Source organism: Cinclus cinclus, chromosome 15, assembly GCF_963662255.1.
Source record: "Cinclus cinclus chromosome 15, bCinCin1.1, whole genome shotgun sequence".
Taxonomy (NCBI): Eukaryota; Metazoa; Chordata; class Aves; order Passeriformes; family Cinclidae; genus Cinclus; species Cinclus cinclus.
Window position 1 is genome coordinate 7,819,809 of NC_085060.1, and position 25,563 is coordinate 7,845,371.

The 25,563-nt window shown below is 46.2% G+C and overlaps 1 protein-coding gene across 1 annotated transcript in view; it reads left to right on the plus strand.

The window, feature by feature from the left end:
* The first annotated feature begins 10,257 nt into the window (after positions 1-10,257).
* Positions 10,258-25,563, plus strand: part of LOC134050107 (rho GTPase-activating protein 20-like) — a 30,112-nt gene continuing 14,806 nt past the window's right edge. The window contains exons 1-2 of the mRNA XM_062502962.1: positions 10,258-10,363; positions 23,986-24,068. Of these exons, the coding sequence (XP_062358946.1) occupies positions 23,989-24,068 (80 nt within the window). The 5' untranslated portion in view covers positions 10,258-10,363; positions 23,986-23,988. The remainder of the gene's footprint in view (positions 10,364-23,985; positions 24,069-25,563) is intronic.

A 25,563-nucleotide genomic window follows, 5' to 3' on the forward strand; every position in this document is an offset into this window, starting at 1 on the left:
ACATCTGAGTACTTGAAAATTTTCACCAAATTTTCATCAGATTCATTAGTTTTGGTTGGAAAAATGTAGGCCTCTCATCTGTCTGTGTGGCAAAAGTATTGCTAACAGGGTTTCCTTTTACATATAACACAAAAGTAATTACGCTCCTAATTAGTTAAACTTTGAACAAAGTTCTGGCAATTACTTCCCTGGCAAGGAGAGTCAGTAGCTCTTACTGGGGTTGTCAGACATTTCCAGAAAGCAGCACTGAGCACCTCTCGGAGCCTAGAACAGCTCCTCCTGCTCTGGGCAGCTGACAGAGATGTTAATGTCCCAGAAGTGATCCCAATTCGAGGTTTATCTATTAAAACCATCTCCAGGCAGAAGTCAGGTTTGCCCCATGCCCATGGTCCTCACCCCTCTCGGACAGCCGTGGTGTACCAAGGGTTAGGGCTGGTGGATTCAGTGCCCTTCGCTCCTGCCGCTGTCCCCCAGTTCAGGAAGGGCTGTAACAATATCTCTTGCCAAATGTCTCCAGCCAAATGAGGAGAGGAAGAGGTTAGAGATACAGACGTGGAGTCTCCAGGTTCTGTGGCTTCCCTGATGTATTTATTTCTTTCTACATGTCTATAGCAAGTTTGAGAGAGTGACTGGTGCCCCAGCTGAGGAGTCAGCAGCTGGGGCTGTTACATTCCCAGCCCTGGCACTGACCACCACAGGGTTTTGGCTTCTCTGTCCTCTTGCTCATATTCTACTTTCAGATTCTCTTTAAACTGGCATAAGCTGGTTTCACCAGCAGCAGCAGCAGTGCTGACACACGGTTTGTGTGGTGCTTGCAGGTCTTATCTCAACTTCACCCCAGCAAAACAGCACCCAGCTGCTCCCAGTTATTGCCAGGGCATCATTTGTCCTTTCCATTACAGAGTCTGATGACTTTTGGGTCAGGCTGTGCTTCACTAACAGGTCCTGCCATACTGCAGCACTGATTTCACTGTGCAGCCTTACTGATCCTTCAATAGCAAGGCGCACCCTGCTAGCAAAACACACCAACACTAAGATAAAGCAAGGAGCAGGTATCTCGTAGCACATTCCTCTGGGCTCTGTATGGAGCTGGCAGTGCGGTGGCAGGGTCTGGGAGTTCTGGAGATGAGGAGGAGTAAGGGAAAACTTAGATTTGCTGTGAAAGGGCTGACAAGCTCTGTATTAAATAGTGGATTCCAGTTTGTGTTTGGCCTCTCATGAGTGGACAGTGGTGGAGAGCCAGAGGTGTTCCTAGCTTATGACAGGCACAGGAGCTCCTTATGGGGAAGTCCAGAGGAAAGAGCTGAGAGACACTGCTGGAAATCTCTAGTCCAGTGTGGTCCTGTAGGCTGGAGCTTATTGAAGTACAGAAATGCTCTTTGCCTTCAAATTTACTTTCCTAAGGAAGAAATTTATTATATGGGCAGGGTCCTGCTTATGATCTTATTTCTGGTGATTTTTTTGTCACCTACTAAGATCTACCTTTTAGGGTCAGTTCCTTGGCATGCACAAGCTGGTGTTATTTCTGTGATTGCACTGAAGCTGTTCTGCCTGTGACTTGTGTAATACAAACTGGTGGTCTCAGGTGCTCATCACTGGTCCTCTCCAGCCCTTTTGCCATCACCCTCAGCAAGGACATCAAGTGCTTTACCAGCCATAAAGACATTGCCATGTCATTCTGATGCCCATCACGCTCACACATTTTTGCAGACCAGGTGGATGGCCCAGGAAAGTGTCTGCTGGAGAACTCCTTGTTGAAGGTGCCTGTGCCAGGTCTGCTCTTGCAGAGCAGAGCACAGAGGTGCTTTGCAAACCTTCTCACAGCCTTTGAGCAGCACAGGGCGTCTCACCTCCACTTATTCCAATCCTGAGTTAGCCTCTTCCTCTGGGACCACAGACTACTACCACTACTTCCACAGGTAGGAAGTAATAGTCTACAAGTAGAAGAATCTGGGGTGAAGGCAGCTCTCCTGTGTTGTCTGTGCAACTGTTCTGAGCAGGACTACTTCCACTCTAAATGTGTTATTGCAGGGAATAGACGGGAGCTGGGTGGGGCTGCAGGGGCTGCATGGACAATAAAAGGAAATGCCTGTGCTCTGCATATGGTCTGGAGAGGGAGGGTACAAGTGCCAGGCAGGAGAGGATGTTGTGCAAGGCACGGTCCAGAGGGGAGCCATCTGCATGAAAACCAGAGCAGAAGAAAGTATTTGAGAGAGAGTGGATGGGTGGGTGGGTGGGTGGTGTCAAGGGAGTGGGAACCAGACAAAAGAGGCTGTGTATGAGAGGACTGCAAAGAGAGATGAGAGGCAGAATGTCTGTGGGTGGCATGGAGAAGGATGCAGCGCCTGCTCTGTGCTGCCAAACAGAACACTCCATCCCAGATGCTCTAACCACCTTTTCAACCCCACCAACTACATCCTTATTTTACCCTGTTAACCCTCTATATCCAATGTCCTTGCCTGAAAAACAAAAATTATGGTATAAGAGCCTGGGTAGGGTGCCAAGGTTCGGAAAGAACTGTCCATCCCTTCAAGCAAACTAACAGCATCTTTTGAAAGCTCCCTTGAGCATGCAGGGAGGCTTCAGAGTTGCTGTAGTGTTGGGTCTGAGGGTCATTAGAGAACAACCTCTCCAGAAATGTTTCTCTTGATTTTTGAGTCACTGAGCCATCTCCTTCTTACAAAAAATATTCACACACATCAGCGTTACAGGGAAAACCAAAGCTTCATCCTTCATTGCAGTAGCATTCCAACTACACTCCTCCCTACAACTTCAACATTTTGCAGTTCAAGTTTTTGCTTCTTCTGCTAAAAAAAAAAAAAGGCTTTGTGTGGAGACTTCCTAAGTCATGTGGCTTAGACCAAGAAGATGAAGCTGACCCCCAGCATCCTGGGGTACTAGCAAGTGACAATTGAAATCAGACCCCTTTCTAAGCCAGGTTCCTGAAAAACAGTTGGAATGGGCCAAAGAGGTTGATAAATAAAATTAAAAGGATTGAAGACAAAGTAGAGAAAAAAAAAAATCAAGCTTGTTCATAAATATCCTTCACAAAGTGAAAACATAGAAATAGTGACCTAGTGGGAGGCTTTGCTCAAAATTCCAGAGGATCATGGTAATCTGATATGTACACTGACTTCATGAGTTTGGAGTCCTTCTGAAGAATCAGACCACAGCCACACACACTTTGTCTTAGCCCCTGCATGCCATCTCCACGCCCTGCTGTGACATCTCTGGTTTGTAAAGGGTTTCAGTTTGTTCTTTTGGTGGATTGTAATTGCCCTGGATCGGTTTCAAATAGGAGGAAAAAAATGTAAAATAAAAAAGACAAAAGGAACCTTCAGAGGTCCTGAGCACTGTGCCTAGGTGGTGATCTCATGGCAGTAATGACCTCAGAGGTGTGTTTGGCTTGGTTCAGATTCACAGAAATGCCTCTTGCCAAGGATATTTTAAGTGGGCCAAAAACATCTGTAAACACATCCATCCGAAAACACATGCTGGGGCCATGCAGTTACAAACACTCATCATGTGTCTCACATTAACTCATATGTGTTCCTCTTGGGAGATATGGGATCTGCAGCCACAGTCAACCTGTTGGTGGTGTTTACCTCACAGCTCAGTTTATCTCACAGCTCAGTAGCCCCATCCCACAGCTCACAGGCGAGTGAACTCAGCCCATCAGTTGTAACCTGTGCCGTCCAGTCTGTCTGTGGAGTTCCTGATCCTGGATCCCAGACTGGGGGACTATCCCCAGGTCTTATTTCTCTTATTTCAGGTTAAAATAATTTTTGGGTAAACCATCAGAACTTTGCTGTGCACCTCATAATTAACCCATTTGAAACAGGAAGGAAGGTGCTCCTGGGGGTCCAGTTTTCCAGGGTGAACATTGTGCTCGTCTCAGCCATGGCTATGTGATGGTCGTTGCTCAGAGCTGCTCTCAGCAATGACTGCAAAGAGCTGTGGATTGCCCCTGCAGAGCCCTCAGTGCTGTGCCTGCTGACATTCTTGGTGGTCAACACATGCACTAGATCATTTTCACAAGCTGCTGTGCATTCCTCTCCAAACACACGTGGGATGCACTGATTACCTCCTTTTCCACAGGCTAAATCATGTACACAGGACTAAGGCTGGAAGCTGGCAAGAAGAACAACCCTGTCTGCATAGGCAAAAACTCATACTCTCAAAAGCACATATTTTCCCATAAATGGCCAGTCACAAAGAACCAGCCACCATGAGCTGGTGTGGGCATAGGGAGGAGCTCTAATGTCCATTAACGATGAGGAGCAGCTCTGTGACATGATTGAACTGCAGGATAAAATTGTGGGTGACTTCACAGCCAGTGCAATGCACACTGATGGTACTTGTGCTCAGCTAGCACATGGGGCCCGGGACTTTCACCTGCACCCCAGCCCTTGGAGGACACTGAGCAACAAAGGCCCCTTTTTAGCACACTCAGGTTTTCAGCAGCTGCTGAACATCCAGACCAAGCAGCACACACCTCTGACTCCAGCCTCCCTTGGGCACTGCAGCATCTGACAGGGTCTCCTGAGCTAAACTGCCTTTGAGGAGACAGTGTACTCTAACACCCACAGCAACTCCTTTTAAACTATTTTAGAAAACACACAGCTTAAATCATCTGTTTAAACTATATTTCAGAAGCTTTGTCATATAGGGCCACAGAAAAGGCTCTCTGAGCCTGCCAGAATTTGGAGTATTTTCTCTTTAAATGACCCTGTTTCAGACAGATTACAGATCATAATTACAGCAGATACCAGACACCACCAAGGTCAGGTCACACTGCAACATTTGCTGTCATCCTGAGTTTGCTTCCATCAAGTATTTGACCTCATATTTCCCATGCTTGGTCCCTCTTAAGAAAGGCTATTTTGTGATATAGAATCCCAATAGGTATTTTCAAGTTCAAGAAAAGTGAAAAGAAACAAATCCAAGCCCCCATTGTGCAGTCCTCCCCTCTGTACCAATACAGAAGCAGTGTTTTTTTTCAACAGGCCTCTATAAAGGAGAGATGAAAGAGTTCAGGACCAGGTCTGAAACCTGGACTTAATCCAATACCACTAAATCCCTGGCTGCTATGATGTTACACTGCAGTGAGACAAGAGGGTGGAACCTGGAGGGAAATTATTACCAGTGCTTGAAAGTTTCCCCTGAGTGTGCTTTGGGGCCTCTGTTAGAGTTTTGTAATGGATCTTGCCAAGGTTTATTCTCCATCACTGTATGGACATGTCATTGATGCTTCAGTGTTTCTGCTGGGGTAGTTTGCATGGAGAACACTTCAACATCAGCTTTACAAAGCAGAACTCTTGGGTGACCTGGCATTTGTTCAGGAAGAAAAGGAAGTCAAGGGTCTCCCAGCATCCAGGGAACTCCTGACTTTCAGCTGCCTCAACAAGACCCAGTGTATGAGAACAGAGATCTGGGAAGGTGCTCTTTTCAGATGGCAATAAAGCCCTGAGTTCTAATCTTCTATTCTACCTACAATTAAGCAGTCCCAATGCAAATAGACATTCCTGCCCTTTCAAACCAGCTTTGTGTCAAACTATTTCCAGGCAGGCAATGACAAGAACAGGCATGGGAAGAGAGCCTTCCTCATGCCATTACTATTAAAGATCTAAAGACCTGTTCTCCAGCTCTTTCCCTTTCCGGTCCCTCCTACATTTCTGCAAAACTGTTTAGAAAATACAGATTTGCTAATCCAGAGGCTTTCTCCTCTGAGTGTCCTCTGTTCTCAAACAGAAGCAAGGCAAACCTAATTATCACATTGATTAAATCATGGCCCAGTCTCCCTGGGCTTACTCATGTGATTAAAGTTTCATTGAAATTGGAGAACAGGGGTTAACCAAGGAGTTATCCTACAATTTCAGTGAATTTTTTGTGGATTTTTGCATGGGCATTTACAATTAAATGATGGTTTAACTCGGCTGGAACTGGCTGGTCTTGTGTGCATAGAAATACAAAAGATGAGATCACAAAAGCAGCACACCTTGGCCAAATAACTTCGGTCAAAACAGGATTGAGGTGTTTTCTAATCCTGCAGCAACACATGCTGTATGTTTGTATTGCAAACAGGAGCACAGCCTCAAGCTGCGGGGCAGAGGAAGGATGTACCTGTGGGAGATCCTGCGTGTGCTGTAAATACATTTTTTGCCTGATCTAGCAGCAAAACTATGTGTCACCCCACTCTAAAGAATACTAGCAGGCAGTGAGGGAACATAATGCTAAATGGGAAAAAAAAGTCTTTCACAAAGCAGCAAATCAGCCATGAGAGTTAAGGGTCCTCAGGCTGAGGGTAAGAAAGGGCAGTGACTGGCAACAGTGGCATGGGAAATGCATACCTGATGTGGGGGTTCAGAGGACTGTGGCAAGAAATCCTGTTACAAGACTGACGTTTTACCCTGAAGGAGGGAAGAAAAATGAGCATCTGCCATTTAGAAGCATATTCCTTTTAGTAGCCTTCATGCTCTTCAGGCATGCCCAACCATTGTGTAGAAACCCTGACGGTATTTTCAGCCTAGAATTAAGCTACAAGACACAAAGGAACCAGGCAAACAGGATGCCAGCAAGCCTTGCTAAAGGAAACACCATGTTAATCAGGGAGAGGAGGTCACAATGACTATAGGATGTATTACTTCTATAGCAAGGGCCAGCTCAACCTTTGGCTTGAGAACAAGATTAATCCTGGGAAACTGTGTTAAATGACATTGTGTAGGGAGGATGTCATGAGCAGGCCTTCACACATCAAAGGTTACAAACCAAGTCATGGCACAGGAACACAGATTTTTTTTTTTACATATCTGACCCATGCCCCAACTAACCCAATCTCCTGCTGTCAAATGCAGCCCATGCTTTAGTGCTTGAAGCTTTAGGGTTTGGGTTAGAAAAGGAGAGTACTCCCTGGTTTCAACTCACTGACAGTGCAGGGCCTGGCTTGATGAAGTGTCTTAACTAGTCCCATGTTTGTTCATCTAATTAGGGACACTGGACATCAGAGCATTACATGCACAGGCAGCAATATCAGCAGCATGACAAACCCTGAGTCACGCTCTGTGTTTCCAGCAATGTAGTATGGAAAACAAACCCAGGAGCAAGGTGGAATTATTTGTTGAACCTGTGTGTTGGTAGACTCTCAAATAGTTTCTCTTCGCTATCAAGTAATAACTCAAAAAAATAAAACAAGCTATTCCTCTTGGTTGATAATTTTTTTCCTTCTGTTCAGCCCTGGTGTGTCTGAGTGGTTCTGTCAGACAGAGACCTCATCACTCCTGCTCCCACAATGGTGTCATGGAGATTTGACAGCAATAAAGTTTCCAGCCCTGTCCCAAAAACAAGCAGAGTTTTTCCAAGCCCTTCCCTGTTTGCACTATATTCTGAAACAGATCCATAACCAGCAAAGGAAACAATTGCATTGGAGTGGAATCCCTTGGTTTATTCTTCTTTTTCTAATATAGATGGAGCCAGAGGTGTGGAATTGGGTCCATCTGTGATGCCTCCCATGGGATAATGCACAGTTTGCTTTTCTTCAAAGCCAATGATTTGAAATAACAAGGAGTTTGAGTGCCCTTTTGAAAACAAATTCTAAACTGTTGGGGTTTTATTTTTTGGAGGATGCCAAGTTCTTTTTAAGAAGATTTTTTAACTCTAAGAGCTACAGTTTTAACAAATTGGTCTGGATCTGTTTACTAATGGGCTTACCTGCTAGAAAAGGCTGTTTCAGTGGAGCAGTGACATTCAGGGCCCCTTTGAAAGACATCGGGGATCTAAAGACCATTGATGCTGTCAAATTTCCAAGACTGAATTCCTCCCTATAATATCCAGGCTTGCAGCCAATTTAGCTGGCTTGGAGCAGTTGTAGCTTTAAAACATGCTTGATGTGTATTCAGATTTCAAAAAGGAAAAAAAAATCAACAAACCCAGCATTGCAGTGATTCACAAAGATACACAGATGATGGAGTGGAGCAACAGTCACAGGCAAAGCCAACACAAGCAGAGATGACCTTTCTAAATTCCACAGCTCTCATTCTGCTCCTTGGGAAGAGTGCCTGAGCATTTGTACCCCAGCCCGATACAACTATTTCCTTTCTCCATATCTGATTCCCTACATGGCTGCTGTAATACCATAAAAAACTAGTTTGAAAACACAGTAGGCTATTTATGATTCTTTTTTTATGAAGACTCGCTGTTCTTCAGAAACTGATCATTCATGGATGTTTCTTGGGCAGGAGGAAAAGAGGAGGGAAGATGATTCTCTAAGTTAGTTCAAAAATTTAGAAGAAATGTCCCCATTGTTCCTGACACATTTTTCTGACCTATGGCATATTTATTTTATGGGATTTGAATTTTATCCATGGGAATCCTTTGGAAAAAGCTGCACCATTTTAATTGTTGTATTGTTGTTACAACAGAAAGCAGAACCGTATTGAGGCTGTGGACAGTAGACATGGAAAAATATGGATGAAAAGCACTAACAAGCACTGATCTTGACTGCAGCCTTAAATTAGTCTGTCCCAGTGGTACCTTTTTGCTTGCAGGAAATGCCTCCTGAGGTATTTCCCAGGAGAATGAGAGCTGATGGGGAGGGACTGCATAGTTTGGAATACTCCATGAATGTGTGTGGGGAGGCAAAGGGGGGCACCGGGGTAGGCGGGAAGGAGGAAGGGAAGGAGGGGACAGCTGCTTTATTTTGTCTTTTTAAAGGCAAATCACATTTATGGGGGGGAGGGGGCTACTCCTTCATTTTCTGAAAATGTCTCTTATATATCTTGCATTCAAAAGTACTTGTAAGGGCTGTTTAGAGACAGAGAGGAGACGTCATTCCCGAAATTTCACAACTTGTCAAATCTTGTATGCAGAGAGAAAACAAAGATCAGACCGCAGAGTACCAGATGGCAAATAGAGTATTCCTCCGATTTCTTAATAGTTTTTAAAAATCTTTTGACCTTCCAAAGCAGTGTGTGTGACTGAGATGTGTTGCACTCTCGTTTTCTAAAGACTTCCATTATTTAACACTTTAAGTAGTTGTTTGCAGGACTGAACCTGTGATGTGAAAGAGATCAAAATAGCTTAACGTGTATTAGAGTACATTATTCTCGTGTATTATATCCCTTTCAGCACATTTCCAGAGCGGGTTTTATCGCACAGATATTTCTCAAAGTGACAGAACTGTGAAAGTGTGTGCCCTTGCTATGTGTTTACCTTGGAACAGTCTCTCAAGAGGCTTCTTTCTCAACACAAACAGACTTCTCCATAGACGCAAAATTTCCCTGCAGCGCAAATAGAAAACTTTCTAAAGGAAACTTCCTACACAGCAACAAGTAAAACCCACAAGTGGGTTGTGGGGGGGGGGAGACGATGGAGTAGAAAGGGAATGCACTTGGACCCTTATTGCTTTTCCTGCCTTCTCTATGATAACTGGTACGAGAAGCCCCAGCATCGCAGACAGCCCCCGGGCAGACCCCACTCTAGGCAGCACCTGAAAAGGAGCGCAGCAGGAGCTCGAGCCAGTCTTTGAGAGCTGTTACACCCCACTCTGCTCTCTCTGGTATGGCAAAAATCCCCACGAGAGGAGCTTTAAGAGTCCTGGAGTGGGAAACAGAGCGCTCAGGTGCCCTGGCATGCAGGAAGAGCGTCTTTCCAGAACACACGTGCCCGGCTGTCCCGGCTCCCGTCACTTCTTGGCTCTCCCACCGCGTTTGCCCAGAAAATCGATCTCGTAGCGTCACTTTCTGGGTCGCTCTTTCTCCGTACCACCTCGGAGCTCCGGGGCAGCGCCCAGCGTGGTCATCTCTGCCACCGCGAGCTGGGGTAGAGGCAGCTCCGGGGCAGCCTCAGAACCCCTTCCCGTGCCCGAAGGGGCTCCCGCGGGGCCCCGGGGGCTCTGCCGTGCGGCCGTCGGAACCGAACTCGGGGCGGAGGCGCCGCGGCCCCGCCCGGCCCGGCCCCGCTCCGCCCCTCCCCGCTCCCGCTCGCCGCCGCCGCTCCGGGACCGAGCGCTGGGGCCGCCGCTGCCGGCAGCCACCGGCCAGCAACCACCGGGCACCGGCCATGGGCCGCACCGCGCCCCTGCCGCGGGCATGACAGCGCGGCCGAGCCCCGAGCTGCGCCGCGGGCTCCGCACGGAGCCAGGCGAGTACCGCGGGGAAAGCGGCACGGGACGGGACCGGACGGGACGGGACGGGACAAGACGGGACGGGACGGGACCGGACGGGACGGGACCGGGTTCGCCGCCGCCGGGGTGGCTGCTGTGCCGCGGGTCGGTGCGGGAACCGCTCGGCTCTTGACGCCGGGGCCGCGGGAGGCTCCGCGGAGGCGGATCGGGAGACGCCGGACGGGCGGGCGGCGGCGGAGCCGGGTGCGGTGCGTGTGCGGGGCCGGGGCCGTGCCTGCGGTCGGAACAGGAATCACGCGGGGCTGGGAGCGCCGGTGCGGTGAAGCGCGTTCGGAGTCGCTGCTGCGTCCCGCGGCTGATCCGGGGGAGCTGTCGGGGGCGCGTTCCGTGCGCTCGTGTCGGGACAGAGGGACAGGCGCGGTCCCTGCCGTCGCTGCCCCGTCCCTTTGCCGATCCGGCAGCAGCTGCTGAGGGCAGCTGGCGGCAGCGGCTGCGGCCGGACAGGGGTGCCCGGGCTTCACGGAACCGCAGCTGCCCTTGATGGTTTTTCAACTCAACGGAACAAACAACAAAATATCGTATTAGCATAAGGTTAGCCTGAAATAATGGAAAATAAGAGGAAAAACTGTAAGCATTTCCCAAAATGCCAGTTTAAAGTTCTCAAATGAATCATCCAACACAAACAGTAGCTGAGTGGAACAATTTTCTTTGCAGGGAGTTTCCACTGGAATAAATAGCAAGTTCTGTTAAAAAAAAAAAAAAGAAAAAGAAAAATTGCAGCTAGTTGTAGGACTTGTAATATTTGCCAGGGCTGGAATGTGCCCACAGCCAGCGAAATCCTTGTGATCCAGAGTGATGGTTCATTGCATCTTTTGCTGCCAGTTTTTAGAGCCATTTGCAGTTTTTACCTATGAGCCCTACCTAAGACACAGGTGGCTGGATTTCCCTTTACCTTCTGATGTTTTTCCATATTTAGAACATTCCTTAACATCCATTTTCCTAAGCAGACCCCAGCTTATTGATGCCTTTGTGTCACCTAGAGTGTTGCTGTGATATGGCTATCTGCAGATGATAGAAAATGAGGACCTTTATTAGAGTGCTCTTTGCCTCAGCATCACAGCCAGAATCTCACTTGCACAGCCTGAACAGCAGGGCCATGAACATGTGCTTCTGGAGGAGCACAAAGCTCTACATAGATTGTATTCCCCAGATGCACAAAGCAGAACCAGGCACTGCTCCTCAGCCTTCCACTGCTGCCTTCAAGGACCTGGTCATCAGTTTGTCCAGCGTGACTTTCAGCTCATTAAGCCACTGGCACTTGATAGGTTTTGTAGAAATAGGAATGTTCCTGGTCGTGACACAGCTGCCAATGCCTCGCTGAGACCTGGCTCACACCTAGTTCCTGGGTAAATTTCCTGCGCCCCTGGACTGGTGCTTTCTAGGGAACAGCTAAAGAGAATAAAGTATTTAGTCTGTGAACCAGAGAGAGGTGTTCAGGAGGCTGTTTTGGTAAGCACAGACCTTTTAAACCTACCCTCCGAGCCTGCAGCTGACCAGTTTTCTCCAAGATCTCACTGCCTGCACAGGCAATAGCTTAGTGTAGCTCATCTATTTATCGCCCTCTAGTGAGATCTTAAAAATTAACAGAGATTCCTTCCACGAGGAAAATAAATATTAGAGTTTGTCTGTTTTAAAAAAATTTACATTTTCTGAGAGTCAGTGGCCTCGGGGAATCCTTCTCAAATCCCTCCTACCACACTTTGGATGGTTGTATAGCCTGATTTTGGATAGGTGTGGATACATAATGATAGTGTGTGTCTCCACTGCAGTCTCTCAGTGCTCAGCAAAGATCTTTGCAACAGCAGCACTGGACACAGCTCCTTTCTCTTTACCTGTCTTTAAGTGCTGTTGCACTTTAGGTTCTGGCTGAACCTACATGCAGATCACTTGACATGGCTCTGGTCTAGGTGACTGCTTATGCTTCTTGGTGCTCCACCTTCCTTAATTATAATTCTGCTGGGCTGGCCCCAGACTTGGGAAGTGTCCTTGTCTTTGCAGAGGAGCTAGCTCCAGGGGCTGGAACTCTTTTAGGTTGTAACCAGGGGATGTGATTCAATCACTTGTGTCATCAGACTGGTTTTACTTCACAGGTGTGGGAGATGATGAGGAATGTACCATGAATATGGCTTCTCTTAATTAACCTGAAGAAGTAGCGGATGTTTGCTCTTCATGACCAGCGATGGGGGATCTCAGATCCTCTCCTGCTTGCAATGAATAAGATTCTGATTTGCATCTCCAATGCAGAGATCCTTGTGGATCCTTTCCTAGTCCCTTGTGGACAGCATTACATCAGCACACCATACTCCATCTTCCTGCCTGTCCCAGGCTCACCAACCCTCTGTCACACCAGCACCCTCCAAAACACCCCCAGATTCCTGTACTTTTTCTGTTCACCTTTATCCATATACTACTCACTCCTCCACTCTTTCCAGTGACATCATTCAGCTCTTGCTGGAGCAAGAACTCTCAGCAGATCTGAGTACAAACACCTCTGAGAATGCCCACAGCAGCACTCAGCCACTCAGGCTGTTGCTCACCTGTGTCCTGCATCACCTGTGTACAGTCACACCTTTGTCACACTCCACTGTCTCAAATGAACACCCTCAGCAGCCTCTGGAGCTCTGGCAGTGCTTGGCACACTGCTCAGGGGACACCCCACGGTGTCAGGCTGGGTGCTGGCATGCAGAGGTTACCCAGGGGCTGTGCTGAAGTGAGGTGTTGTGGTGCACCCTGAGCTACATGGATGGTTTTTCAGCTCAGTCAGGAAATCTGCCCTGGCAGTTCCCACCCCTCTGTGTGCTGGTGAGGGACTGACATCTCCTCAAGGCAGTGTCAGCACTGTGGGTGCTGACATCTCACAGAGCAAACAGAAAAATCTCCTTAACAACACCTTCTCCGCTTCATCCAGAGGCTGAAAGTGTGATAGTCACCGTGGTTTAAAGCAAAGCTAAAAGCCAATAAACCCCACTTCTCTCTTCTACTTCTCGGCATTTCATCCACAGTCTTAGAGCTGTGTGAAGAGAAACTGGCACAGGGATTGATGCTCAGTGCCCATGCACTAGGGATCAGTCCTTCTTTGCTTGTGCACAGTGCTGCCCTCCTCATGTTCCCACAGAGCAAATGGCAAGACAGATAAGGACATGAAAGTTTCCAAATCCAGGCACCCATAGTTAGCCCCTTGGAAAACAGCTAGGGTGGAGCCCAATTTGTGGCATGTGAGACAGAAACTGAAGCAAAACAGGATGTTTTTGTGATTTAAAACTTATTTTTCATAATTCCTATTTAAAGGCTTGGTATGGTTTGGTTTTGAAGTTGTCTGCTGCATTTATTGGGAAATTTAGAACCCAAAGAGCTTTGTGCATATATTATGTGTATGCAGACGTGCATGAGCACATGCACATTGTGTAGGGATTGCTCATGAAGAGGCTACTATTCAACCTCAGGAAAATTTTCATCCTGAAAATTAGTAAAACTAGTAGGTACCAACAGCTGTGTAATGGCAAATATAAACTCTATGTAGCTCTTCTATAAATCTTGCTGCATAATTGTTTTTTTGCTCTGAACACCTCAGTATCAGAAAGATTATGTCAGATTATGAAGTGTTTGCCAAAGACCCATGAAAATACTCATGACTGGAGGTATTAGTTTATGCATAAACATGTTAAGCCCAAGGAATGGGAAATGGAGCATAACAGGCAGATTTGGAAGTCTTTGGGATCATCTGTTACCCTCAGTATGTCCCTAGTTTCAGCTGATACAGTTTTCACACTGTACATGTTAAGGCAGAAGCGGAAAAGAAATGCTGTGAGAAATAAAAGCAGAGAATAATATATGAATAGAATAATTGTCTTTAAAAGGAATGTTTCTTGGAGTTTTCCACTGCCTGCCCCTTCAGGCTGTGCTGGAAATGAAGGCACAGAGAACAACATCTCAAAAAAGCCCCATGGCCACTCTCCAGGTGCTCCTGGGGGCAGGTGAACCTCCATGCCTCTGTGCTGCCCCTCTGTCATACAGATCCAACCCCCACAACCCCAGCCTGTGCCCTTGCATGGGGCATGAGGGGTCATTACTCTGCTTTGCCTTAGTCTGGTTGCCAGGGATGATATACCCTCTCTCATCATCCCCTGCAGAACACTGGCATTTTATTACTGCCTTCAGGGGATTTTCTGCCTCTGTTGTTTCTTTTCCTTGGCTTATCTCTGAGTTTCTGCAGTGGCTTGCAGCAGTTGCAGTTGCTCCTGTGGAATAATTATACCAGCCTTGTGTAAGGAACTTTATGTGCATAGTAGTGATTCCACTGTTTGTATTTTTCCACCTCTCATGCCATCAAAGAATGGGATGTGTTCTTTAGGGCCACATAGCCTGACTTGCATTGGTTCATAGCTTCTTTTTAGTAAAAGAATGTGCACATTTCTTTTCGAGCCTTGGCAAACTCTCCCATAGCCTCCAGGTTATTTGATCTTCAAGCTCCTCATCAGCTCTGATCAGCTTCTCTCCTTCCCTTTCTCTGGCAGTTTTTCAGGCTGTGTTTTCAAACCTCTCTCTTGCACCTTCTTTTTTACATGGGTTCAGCTACTCCCTCCTGCCTTCCCTTTCTTGACCTTTTCTCAGCTGCTGAGCAATGTCTCTCTCTTGGCCTCTATCGCTGCTCAAACCTTAATGCCTTCCTGCAACTCCAAAAACTTGCAAAAAAGTGTGATTGTTTAAGCCAATATCTACTTTTATTTGCCCAGCTCATGTAACTTTAGACTCTCAGCTCCACTGAAATTCATGATGTTTGGATCCTCATTTGAGGCTAGGATGTCTATTTTTCATTTCAATCAACTGCAGAATTCTGTGGAATTAAATCCTGCAATTCAGCACAAACCTATCCTGGGGTTTGAGAAGTAGTTTGACAGTAAATTCCACTATGAGTGTGCCCACACTGATGCTGACAGGCAGATGAGCAAGCAGCAGAAGAAGGAAAATGCCTTTCATGGTGTGTGTGCTAGCAGAGATGCTGTTGATTAACCCATTTTTCTGCCAGCCAGCTCTGCGAACACCATTTAACAACCACCGAATCTGTATAATGCTATCGGGATGCTTATAAGGCATAAAGGGATTAATGTTCAGCTCTAATGAAATCCAGATGCACAGAACTGCCTCTTCTCAATGTCCATTCTCTGGCCAAGCTGCAAATGAAATGATTTCATCATTGTAAATAGATGAGAAGTACCATCGCTGAACATGAAGCAACGTTCACTCAGTGCTTGAGCTCACAGGCACTGAGGGCTGCTGGAGGGTCCAGGGTCACCCACTGACCCTCTGCCTGCAGCAGCATCATTCATGTGGGGGGAACTTGGGGTGCACAATTCGTGCAAGTTTGCATTAGGGCTGGGGGAAGCTGGCTTGGAAACCAACCTTCTATGCCTGAGCAAAGTCCAAGGCAGTTCTGAGGGTGGTGAGTCCCCGGTCACTCCCCAGGGGTGTTGTGGGCCACTGGCCCTGGGTGTGTGTCTGGGAGAGGTGAGGATTTGAACCAGTGCCATGTGGGGCTGCACTGTCTGCTCAGGAGACCTGGAGCATTTCTGCCTCGTAAACTGTTTGTGGTTTGCATATTCTCTTGCTTGTGCAGTTTTTGTCTGTCACCCACCAAACCTGGGTAGTCTGCATTTCAAGCACTGGGAGTTAATCTGGGCCCTAGCAGGGTCTGGACCACCATACTCATGCTCAGAAGCCCTAATGGAAAGGCTGAAGTAATTCTGCAGCTGAGCAGACCCAGCTGTCTGTGATTTTTTATTTTTAATATGGCAGGAGGAGGGATTTTAAACCAAGAGGCAGGGGGAAAAGGAGTTATTTTAAAGACACTAAGGAATGTGTTACATTTTTCTGTTCCTCAGGTTTGGCTGCTCTGCAAGTTTTTCATTTTACCAAAGCTCAATTCAGTGGACTGTTTATTTGCATTTTTTAAAGAAAGAACATGATTCTCAATTTACTTTGGCCTCACTGATGAATTTTTTATACTGTGAAACCCAGCAAGTTCCCTTCCAATGTTACGTATATACAACTTCACAACAGAAACTTTTACCCCACAGTACCAACCTAAATTAAATGGTCCAAAGGGTTTTATAAAAGTGTGCCCCCTCTGATTTCTCTTGTGAGTAGTATATGTACTCACCTTTTAATCACTGATGTCATGCTTATCATCAGAGCATGCCCCAGTTTAAGGCCAGAGACCATATATGTATGTAGAGCTATGCAGAGGTTTTCTTCAGAGCTATAGAGGCAAGAATTCCTTGTGAGATGTTCCTGAGGTGGCTTTCAGCATTCATTCAAAGGAAGGAAAGGGATGAGGAAAGAGTCCTGATATAAAATTATATCAAAACACGTAGGGGCAATCTGTTGTGATGGGTTTTCACCAGGGGAAGAAGCACTTCAGGAAAATCGCAACAGGTGCCAGCTGTTGGGTCTAATTAATTGTTAACACATGTTTAAAATTTACTTGCCCCTGGACGTCAGAATTGCAATAAAACTGTCTGGACCTCCAAGAAAAGGTGAAGAAATTTTGCAAAACAAGGTTTTACATTTCTCACTGCTTTCTAGTACTGCCAGTGCTAGAAGGGGGAAGGAAGTGTTTCCTGTAGCAGCTGTTCATGTCTTGCCAGGCCAGATACTTAAAATTCAGAAGTATTTCTGACTCAACATCAATTTTTATTGATCTCTTCAATTTCCATCAATGACTGATTTGCTGTGCTGTGCTAGTGACAGAGAAGAGACTTGGATTTGTGTTGTTCAAAGTTTTTCAAACTGATACTGATGCAAAAAATACTCTGAGTGTATCCTTTGGATGTTCAGGACATATTCCTGCTGTAGGTGATGACTAAGAATCATCCTCACCAGCAGTAAGCATTTTTCATGCAGTGACTTTTTTGTTGTTGTTGTTGTCCCAGAATACATAAACACCTTTCTTGCTGAATCCTAAGATTTGCAGAGAAAAGACAACCTGTGGATGTTCTCAGCAGAGGCTGCCTGTAATTATCAGATATTCTGTCCACCAACACTATATCAGGGTTGAGGCTTGGAAATAGCAGGATCATTTTTTTTCATGTATTCATCAGTTTTTACCTCTCTATCAGGTTCTGGGACCTCAGTGAGGGAGAACAGAGCTGCAGGTGGGCACCATGTTTTTTCCAGAGGCACGGCTGATGGATAAGAGCTGTGGTTTGTCTTCCTGCTAAAAGCTTTTGGGCCCCTTTTCAGGTGCCTGTGTTTGAGTGACAGTTGAGAGTTTTGCTCTGCTTTGGGACCCCGAGCAGTGCCATATCTTGGGACTGAACATTTGTGCTGTTCTCCAGGCGTGGGCATTGCTGGTGGAGGACAAGGTGAGGCTGTGCTCAGGAGCCAGAGACACAGCCCCAGGTCATGACAAGTTCCAAGTGTCTTTATTTGTGTTCCAGCCCAGTGCCATTTAAGACTATCCCCATTACATCAGCTGCTCAGAAAGACCTGCTTCAGTCAGGAAGACTGGTGCTCTCCGTGGTGACAGTCCCCTCCATGCTTTGCAGGACATCCTCCCTCGTCACCATTCTCTGTTGGCATTGCTCCAGACTCCAAGGAAGGCACAAGTAATCTGTGAGAGCAGGGAAAAAAATATGGCATGGAACAGATTAGTGTGAATTAAGCTAATCCCCAGCCACCTCCCTTTCCACCTCCAAGTGGAAAACCCACTTGGCCCTTGGCAGACAAAAATTGTTTCTCCCAGTCCTGCTTATATGGGACACTTTAAAATAAACCAGCAGGGTTCCATTTCTTGGCAGGAAAAGGAAGTATTTCAAAGTGTGTCCTTGCAAACTGATTTACTGCCACCAGGCTCTGCATATTTTAAGAAATGTTTTTGTTTGTTTGGAGCTGTGTATGAACAGTAAGGGAGAGGGAAGCAGTTAGTGAAACACGACAGGAAGATGAAATTGTGTAAAATGGCTCAGATAAATATTTACACCCAAGTTTCTTAGCTCTGAGTTCACATCAAACCATAGCTCATACAGAGCATGTTTTTTGCTGGGCCTGCTCCATTTTGGAGCCTTTTCCCTTTTCCCTGCTGGGTCATGTTTGCCTGCCTGGCTGGCAGTGAGCTGGAAGGAAGCTGGTTAGCAATGCCTAGTCATGACCACTATCATGGGACCACTATCTCTGCTATATATGGAATCCTCACAGAATCACAGAATGGATAAGGCTGGAAGTGACCACATTGGCTCACCTGGAGCAGGTCCATCCTCCTTGCTCAAGCAGGGTCATCGCAGAGCACGATGCACAGGATTGTGTGCAGACAGTTCGGGAATATCTCCAGAGAGGGAGACTCCACACCCTCTCTGGGCAAAAATTCCAGTGTGCACAGGACCTGCACAGTAATCCTCATATTCAGATGGAACTTCATGTCTTCCAATTTTTGCCCATTGCCTCTTGTCCTTCTGCTCAGCACCACTGAGCAGAGCCTGGCTCTAGCCCCTGACACCCTCCCTTCCGATGCTGATAGACATTGGTGAGGTCACCTCTCAGTTGTCTATTCTCAGGGCTGAAGAGGCTCAGCTCCCTCAGCCAGCCCATGTAAATGAGATGATCCATTCTTCTTCCCCTGGCTGAGAACTGTGCAAAGAGAGGGAAACCAGCGTAGAAAACAAATCAGAGATCAAGCTTTTGTTTTGGTCCTAGAATTCCAGACATTCACCTTTAAGAGGCACTTGGAGAAGAAATGTTAAGAAGAAGAAGAATTTTAATTTTAAGAAAGAATTTTAAAGTGAGAACAAGACTTTTAATCTTATTCTGAACTGGGCAGGAAACCAAGGCTAGAAGAAAACACATCTCTTCCAAGGAGCTGATGGCACAATGTAGGAGGGAGTGTGGCTTTTCAAGGCAGTATCAGCCAAGACCAGGCTGGCAGACTGGAACAGCACCCTGATGAGACTCAGGGCAGACAGCTGGCCTGCCTCCCAGAGGGTGCCCTGTGATGGATTTCCCATTTGAAGCAAGGGGGAATGGCTGCAAGACAACAGCTGCTGGAGGCCCTGCTAAAACTGTTCCAGCTTGAGGGGCAGATGAAATCTGGGAGTAAGGGTGAAGGAGACAGCAGTGTGAGTGTACTTTCCTTGAACTCACTTTAAGTGTAAATCCACATGCAATGGCAAACCCGGGTTTTTTCAGTTCATGTAACCTAATGCCTGATTCCCTTTTATGCACTGAGCAATTTCATGTTCTGTTTCATTATCTTCCTCTAATGGCGTTTTCTAACTAGAAATGCAACAGCAGTCTGACATGGCTACATGGTAGGAGCATCCAGTGCTCACATGAACAGAGCAGGAGGCAGCAGTGTCCCACATTAGCTTATTAAGAGACTTTTGCAGGCATGCCTCTGCTAATGTAAACTCATTATGGGATGAAACAGCAGCAGTTGTTTTCACATGGATGGATCCATGTCCAAGTGATGAATTGTTTCTCTACTCTTAACTGGGCTCTTAAGTACTTTTTAAAATGTTGCCTGAGAACTAAATGGCCATGTGCTACATTTACACAGTAACTTTTGCTCTGTTCCAGTAGACCACTGACAGCTGTGCTCAGCTGATCAATAGCAGAGATCTGCCCTGACACCACATGCTGATAACTGAGAATATTTGTAGGAAGGTAATGTTTCACAACATCCATGCATGAATAAGAATAATGTTGGTGTTGCGGGCTCTGAACAATCTGTGATGCTCCAAATAATCAAAGACATTGTGGCCCATGTTTTACACTCTCTGGCCATGTCTTTAGCAACATGAGCCTCCCTGACAAATAAGAATGTCAGCATGAAATGGACTCTGAATTCATGATTATAAAAATTGGGGTGTTTGTTTTTTTTTAAGAGTGTATGATACCCTTTCATCATCTTTGCAACTGGGAAGTGGCCTGATTGTCTAACAAGGGGAGAGTGACACTAACAGCTTCATGTTCCGCATAAAGAGTAACAGAACCTGGCAGCTAAGACCATTAGGAGCAGCAAATTCCCCTTCAATTTATGTTTTGCAGAAAAATAACCCAGTTAAACTTTTTTTTTTTAATTTCTGAATGGCAGTTAAACCAAATAGCATCATTCCAGTGCCACAGGCATTACAAACTTCGACCAGCTATTGTCAGAAGGAAAATTCACCCTGTGCTAAGCAGATGTCATTATTTTTCAGCTCCATCCCACCTTAACTATCTGGAGAATAACATTCAAGTGCAGAGGTCAGTGGGGGGAAAAAAAAAAAAAAACACTGCTGCTGGCCAGCTGAGCCGATAGCGTAGACCATACATGGATTTGGAATGAAGGGCATCAGACTCACAACCTCCCTGGTGCCAAGAAATACACAGCTAAAATCGGCAGCTCAGAAATGAGTAATGCACAAACATGGTCCAGAGTGTTAGAAGTGTTCAAGCACTTCCAGAGTATGTTGGGTAAATGAGTATCTGTTTCCATGACACCAAAACAGCACAGAGATCACACCATGTCCTTCAGCAGTTCTCTGATTCCATGCCCAGTGGATGAGAGCAGAGCTGACCTCCAGGAAAAGCACTCCTTGGCTCCAAGGTGGAGGAGCACAATGAGGTCCCCTCTTAATCTAGAAGCAATGCTCATGGGCAAGGGCTGCCCAATGCTGCTGGCAGCCAGGTGAGCCTGGCTGGGAGCCACCAGCCACCCCCTTGGAGCCAGGTCTGCTGGAGCCCAGCCTTTGGGCAGGAGGGTAAGGGGGCTCCAACATCAGACAGAGAACTCGTAATGCTGCTTTTGTGTAGTGAGATGGGAGGGGTTTTTTGCAAGAAAACCATAAAACTGTAGAGCTTAGACACATTCTGGATTCAGAGGGCATTTACATGGCACTGTGAGGTGTTAGGAGACTCTGTCCTGGTCCAGCAGTCTCTTAAGAAAATATCACATACATGGGCTGGCCCATACACACATTCAAATTGTTTAAAATTAGTTACATAGCTAGGTTTTCCAATGCAGAGAGGGTGCACACAAGAAACTGTTTTACTTTGTATGCCTACTGAAACCAAAGGCAGGACAATTTATTATTCCTCTATTAAACATGCAAATTAAGTATATTAATCCTGAAATTGGGCAAATTAGTTGTGTCCAATTCCTCCAGTCATATCATAGTTCTAGAGTGGCCAAAATGATTGCCTTACCTTCAGTAAGAGGATTCCATCATCTCAGTGATGTCCTGCCAAAGGAATGTGACTGGCTAGGAACAAAATTACTTTGGCTGAGGTCTTGGAAGGCATTTTTTTGGTTTGCCTGGAGTCTGTTTGGGGTCAGGCAGCTGGACCTCTAGACCGCTGAAGATATCAGCATTTTTTTTGGAGAGATCAGTATGGGGAGTACCTTGTGTCCTGTAGTCACAGCATTTCACTGGAAACTCACAACACTGTCTTTGTTAGACTTCCAGAGGTAGCCCAGTGCCTGCTGGAGGTGATGCTGTGGGACAGGTCCTCGGGCAAGGCTGCTTGGAAGGCATTGCTGTCACCATTCAGAAACAGTCTGAAAGCCTTCCCAATGGTCAGGAGAAGAAATCCCTGAAATTTATTCTGGGATAAACACCCTCCTACACTAAAATTCCATCATGTCTGTCTTTAGTACCACTTGTACTCCAGAAGAGAGTGCTTTTGGAGTGGCCAAAATGACTGCCTTACCTACAGTGAGGTATTGTGTGCTGTGGAATTCTTTGGCCCAGAAGATACTATCACAAGCAAGGGTTTATTACAATGCCAATGAAGATATTGCTGCAATCTGCAATGCCCCTGGCACAGAGGTGCACCAGCTCACCCTACCTTCATCAGTGACCTCTGAAGCTGCTGGCTTTGCCCCCAGGCATCCACACCCATCCTCACTTCCCACCTTAACATAGTGGGAAAAACATAATGCTTTGCTGCGTTATGTCTGTAGGAATGTTTTATCCTATTAAGGAACTTCCAGAAGCCAGATGTTCTGTTTTAGTAGGGACTTCCTTTTTTAAAAACAAGCATTTCTGATCTGATGTTATTTTTGTTCAGTTCTCCTTGTGAAACTTCCAAAGACAGATTTTTGCTTGGCAATGTCACAGCAGGCTATGAGAGAGAAGTTGCTGTCCATCTGCCTCTGTCTACGTATGTACATGTACACAGGGAACGTACTCAGGGAGCATTACTGATACTGCAAAGCTGAATATTCATATATTAGGAAATTGATGTATTAAATCACACTTGCTGGCCCACTCTAAATTTTTGTAATTCCACATTATTTTTCACAAGGTCATCTGTGCTTTGGAGGCCTCTGTTGGACTTGATCAGGCATGGAGTCAAGAGTATGTGTTGTAGAAAGCTCTAGCCTGTAGGATTGCCAGGTCATTTGCTGCAGAAATCAAAAGGTGTCTTGTAAACTAAATGGGAGATGAGGAGGATGTCCCTTCACTGGCAGCAGGACTCTACCCAGCCTCTGCCATTGATTTCCTTTCTGAACCGCCTTAAATCACTTCCACCAACTTTTATTTTCTCACACAAACCCCTGGAGACAGACTTGCAGCTGTGCTGAGCTCCTGTAGCTCCAGGGAAGGTTAACAGAAGCAAGTACTTCAAACCAGCCCCAGCCAGCCTTCCAGTTTGCTCTGAAAAACCAGACACAACGTGGTGAACACCAGTCACACAAATTGACTGAAATGGCTCTGTCCTTCACGTTTCCATCACTGATATGGGGATAATACCTTCCTCTGACATCACAGGAATGGCAATGTTGTCATAAGGTGCTGAGCTGTAAGAGCCTTGCATCCTCAGAGATGGGACCAGTGAGCTCACACGCAATGAAGGTTTTCACTGTTCAGCACTGACCTTGAAAAGTTTACAGTTAACAAAAGCAACATACTTTCCCCACAGGAGCTCTCCCCCATCAAGTAGCAATCATGGTTTCTTTTATTCTTAGAATTTTTCATATTTTGTAACATTCAGAAGTCAAAAGATCAGTAAGTCTCAACATGCTCAGAACTCCCTGGCACTTAAAGCTCTAACATAGGCAAATGCTGAAATTAGAAATGAGCCACGGGACAGATTTTCCCATGCTTGCTAATCAAGAGTCACTGATGTAAGGATTTCTCTCCCAGGCTAAAATCTCTCATCTTTCTCCAGCACAAAATTTATTTAGCAAATAAAAAGAGATGTGTGACCTCTGTATGTGTTGACTTGGATAGTTATAATTTCTAACTCTCAGGTCTCACCATTGCAGTCACCCCAGTTCTATGTTATACAACACTTGGTGGCTGTGGCTGTTTAAAAGGACACAAGTGTCTTGAGGTTAGGCTGCCTGGAGAGGGGCTTAGTAACAACCTGTTTGCTGAATCTGTGAGTCATGGAAAATAAAAATAGAGAAAAATCTACTAAGGTATCTCATCCATTCCTCCAGCTGATGAAGTACAACTCCCTAGAGTATTATATGCTCTTCATATCTTTGTCTGGTCCAGTTTTAAATTGTATTTCTATACCTTTCCTTAACAAACTATTCCATGGTATGAGTGTTTGGAAGTTTTTCTTAAACTTCATACTTTGGTTGCTTTCCTCTGTTTATTCATAGAATTACTTTGAGATTTGGCTCTGAAAACATAAATGTGAGAGCTGACCAGTGTTTTAATGATCAGGAAGGTGAGGGAGGTGTCTGACAGCACAGATCATGCCTTTCAGTGCTGAGGTTTCATGATTATTAGCAAGATAAAAAGAAAATTTGTAGAGTACAATGAGCAGGTCTGCTTCCAAGGTGGCCAGGCCAACCTGAATGTCTTTTTGTCTTGCAGAAGATGAAGCCCATCGTCCAAAGAAGACGATCTACCTCATCCGCCATTACTAAAGCTCTTGGCAAATCGAAGTCCCATTCCAGGTAAAAAAAATATCTTTCTGACTTATGTTTACGTCTTTCTGCCTATACAGACTGAAATCAAACTGGTTTTCAATTTCACTCAGGTGTTGAGGGCAATTTGATCCTGCAGCAGGGGCAGGTGGAGGGTGATGAGGCACCAGACAGACATGGTGGGTTGCAGGACATGGGCTGATGCAGATTTAGCCCCCCTGAGGAGCATCCTGGCATTCCACCTCAGAGATTCCCTGTGCAGCCACCCCCAGCTTACTCACTGCCAGAGCCCTCCTGCCAGTGGGAGCGATAGTCCTGAGAATTGCTTCTGGCTCAGCCACAGGTACACGTGGGCAGGTGAGGGGGCTGGAGCTGCTTCTGGAGATGGAGGGAGTGGTGGGAGACATGCCCAGCCCTGATTGCCCAGTGCAGGATGGTATCAGCTCAGGACATTTGTTGGAAGAGCCGCCAGACCCAGCCACACTCCAGGCCAGCCACCTCCCTGTCATGGGACAGCAGCCTTCCCCTACTACCAGCTCGGGTGGTGCAAAGCTGCCCCCATGCCCCCAAAGCTCCATCGAGTGTCTGCTGGTGCTTCTTTCCTGCAGTGTGAGGCACCAGGAGGGTCAGCAGTCAGGGAGACACATGCCAGACATGCACATCTTCTGCTGAAACAGTAAGTGTTCTCACTTAGCCCTGAGCTGAGCACCTCAGTCCAGTGGGAGCTGAGTCCTCCCTGACCTCATCCCCTCCTGCAGCACTGTGTCACTGCCAGAGACAGACAAGGGGATAGCATGGACCTTCTGCCTTGCTCTGATGGCAGTCTTGTAAATAACATTTCCTGAGGGATTTGTTTTGTTTGATTTTTTTCTTTCTTTGTAAGAAAGAGAAGATAAAGATGAACTGATTGACGCTTAGATCTGGACCAGCCCTCACGAAGAATATCCCTTTAGTATCTCAGCATTGGTGATCACTGCACAGTACAGCCTGCTTCTCTGGGATGGGATGGGGGAATGTCAGTCTCACAGGATCATTTAATATGAAGGGCAGGACTGATTTTCATTTGGTTGTTATCTGACAAAGTTATGTGACTTCTTTTTCCTTCCTCTCACCCCCTCTAAATTGCAGTAGGGGAAAAAAAAAGTGAGGAAGAGAAACAAATTCTTGACTTTATTTGGCTGAGAACATCCTCATGAGGGAGGGAAGCTTTAAATGTTTCTTGTGATGGATTGCTGTGGAGGGAGCTGGTCCAATGCCATCTTTGCTTAGGCCATGAAAGCATCAGTGAGATTTTTTTGCTATCCTGACATTGTGTTTATAAAACTGGGTAATCCTCCAGCTTTAGGAAATCCACTGCTTGGGATTGTAAGATGCTGTGGCTCCCACTGCTCAGCTGATGGATATGATGGATATGGAGAGCTTATTTCATCTGAAAGTGATTAAGCTTCTCACAGCCCCACAGCTGCATAAAGTCAAGGATTCACTTGGTGGTGGCTGTGGAGGAGGGGAGAAGGAATTTCTGTTT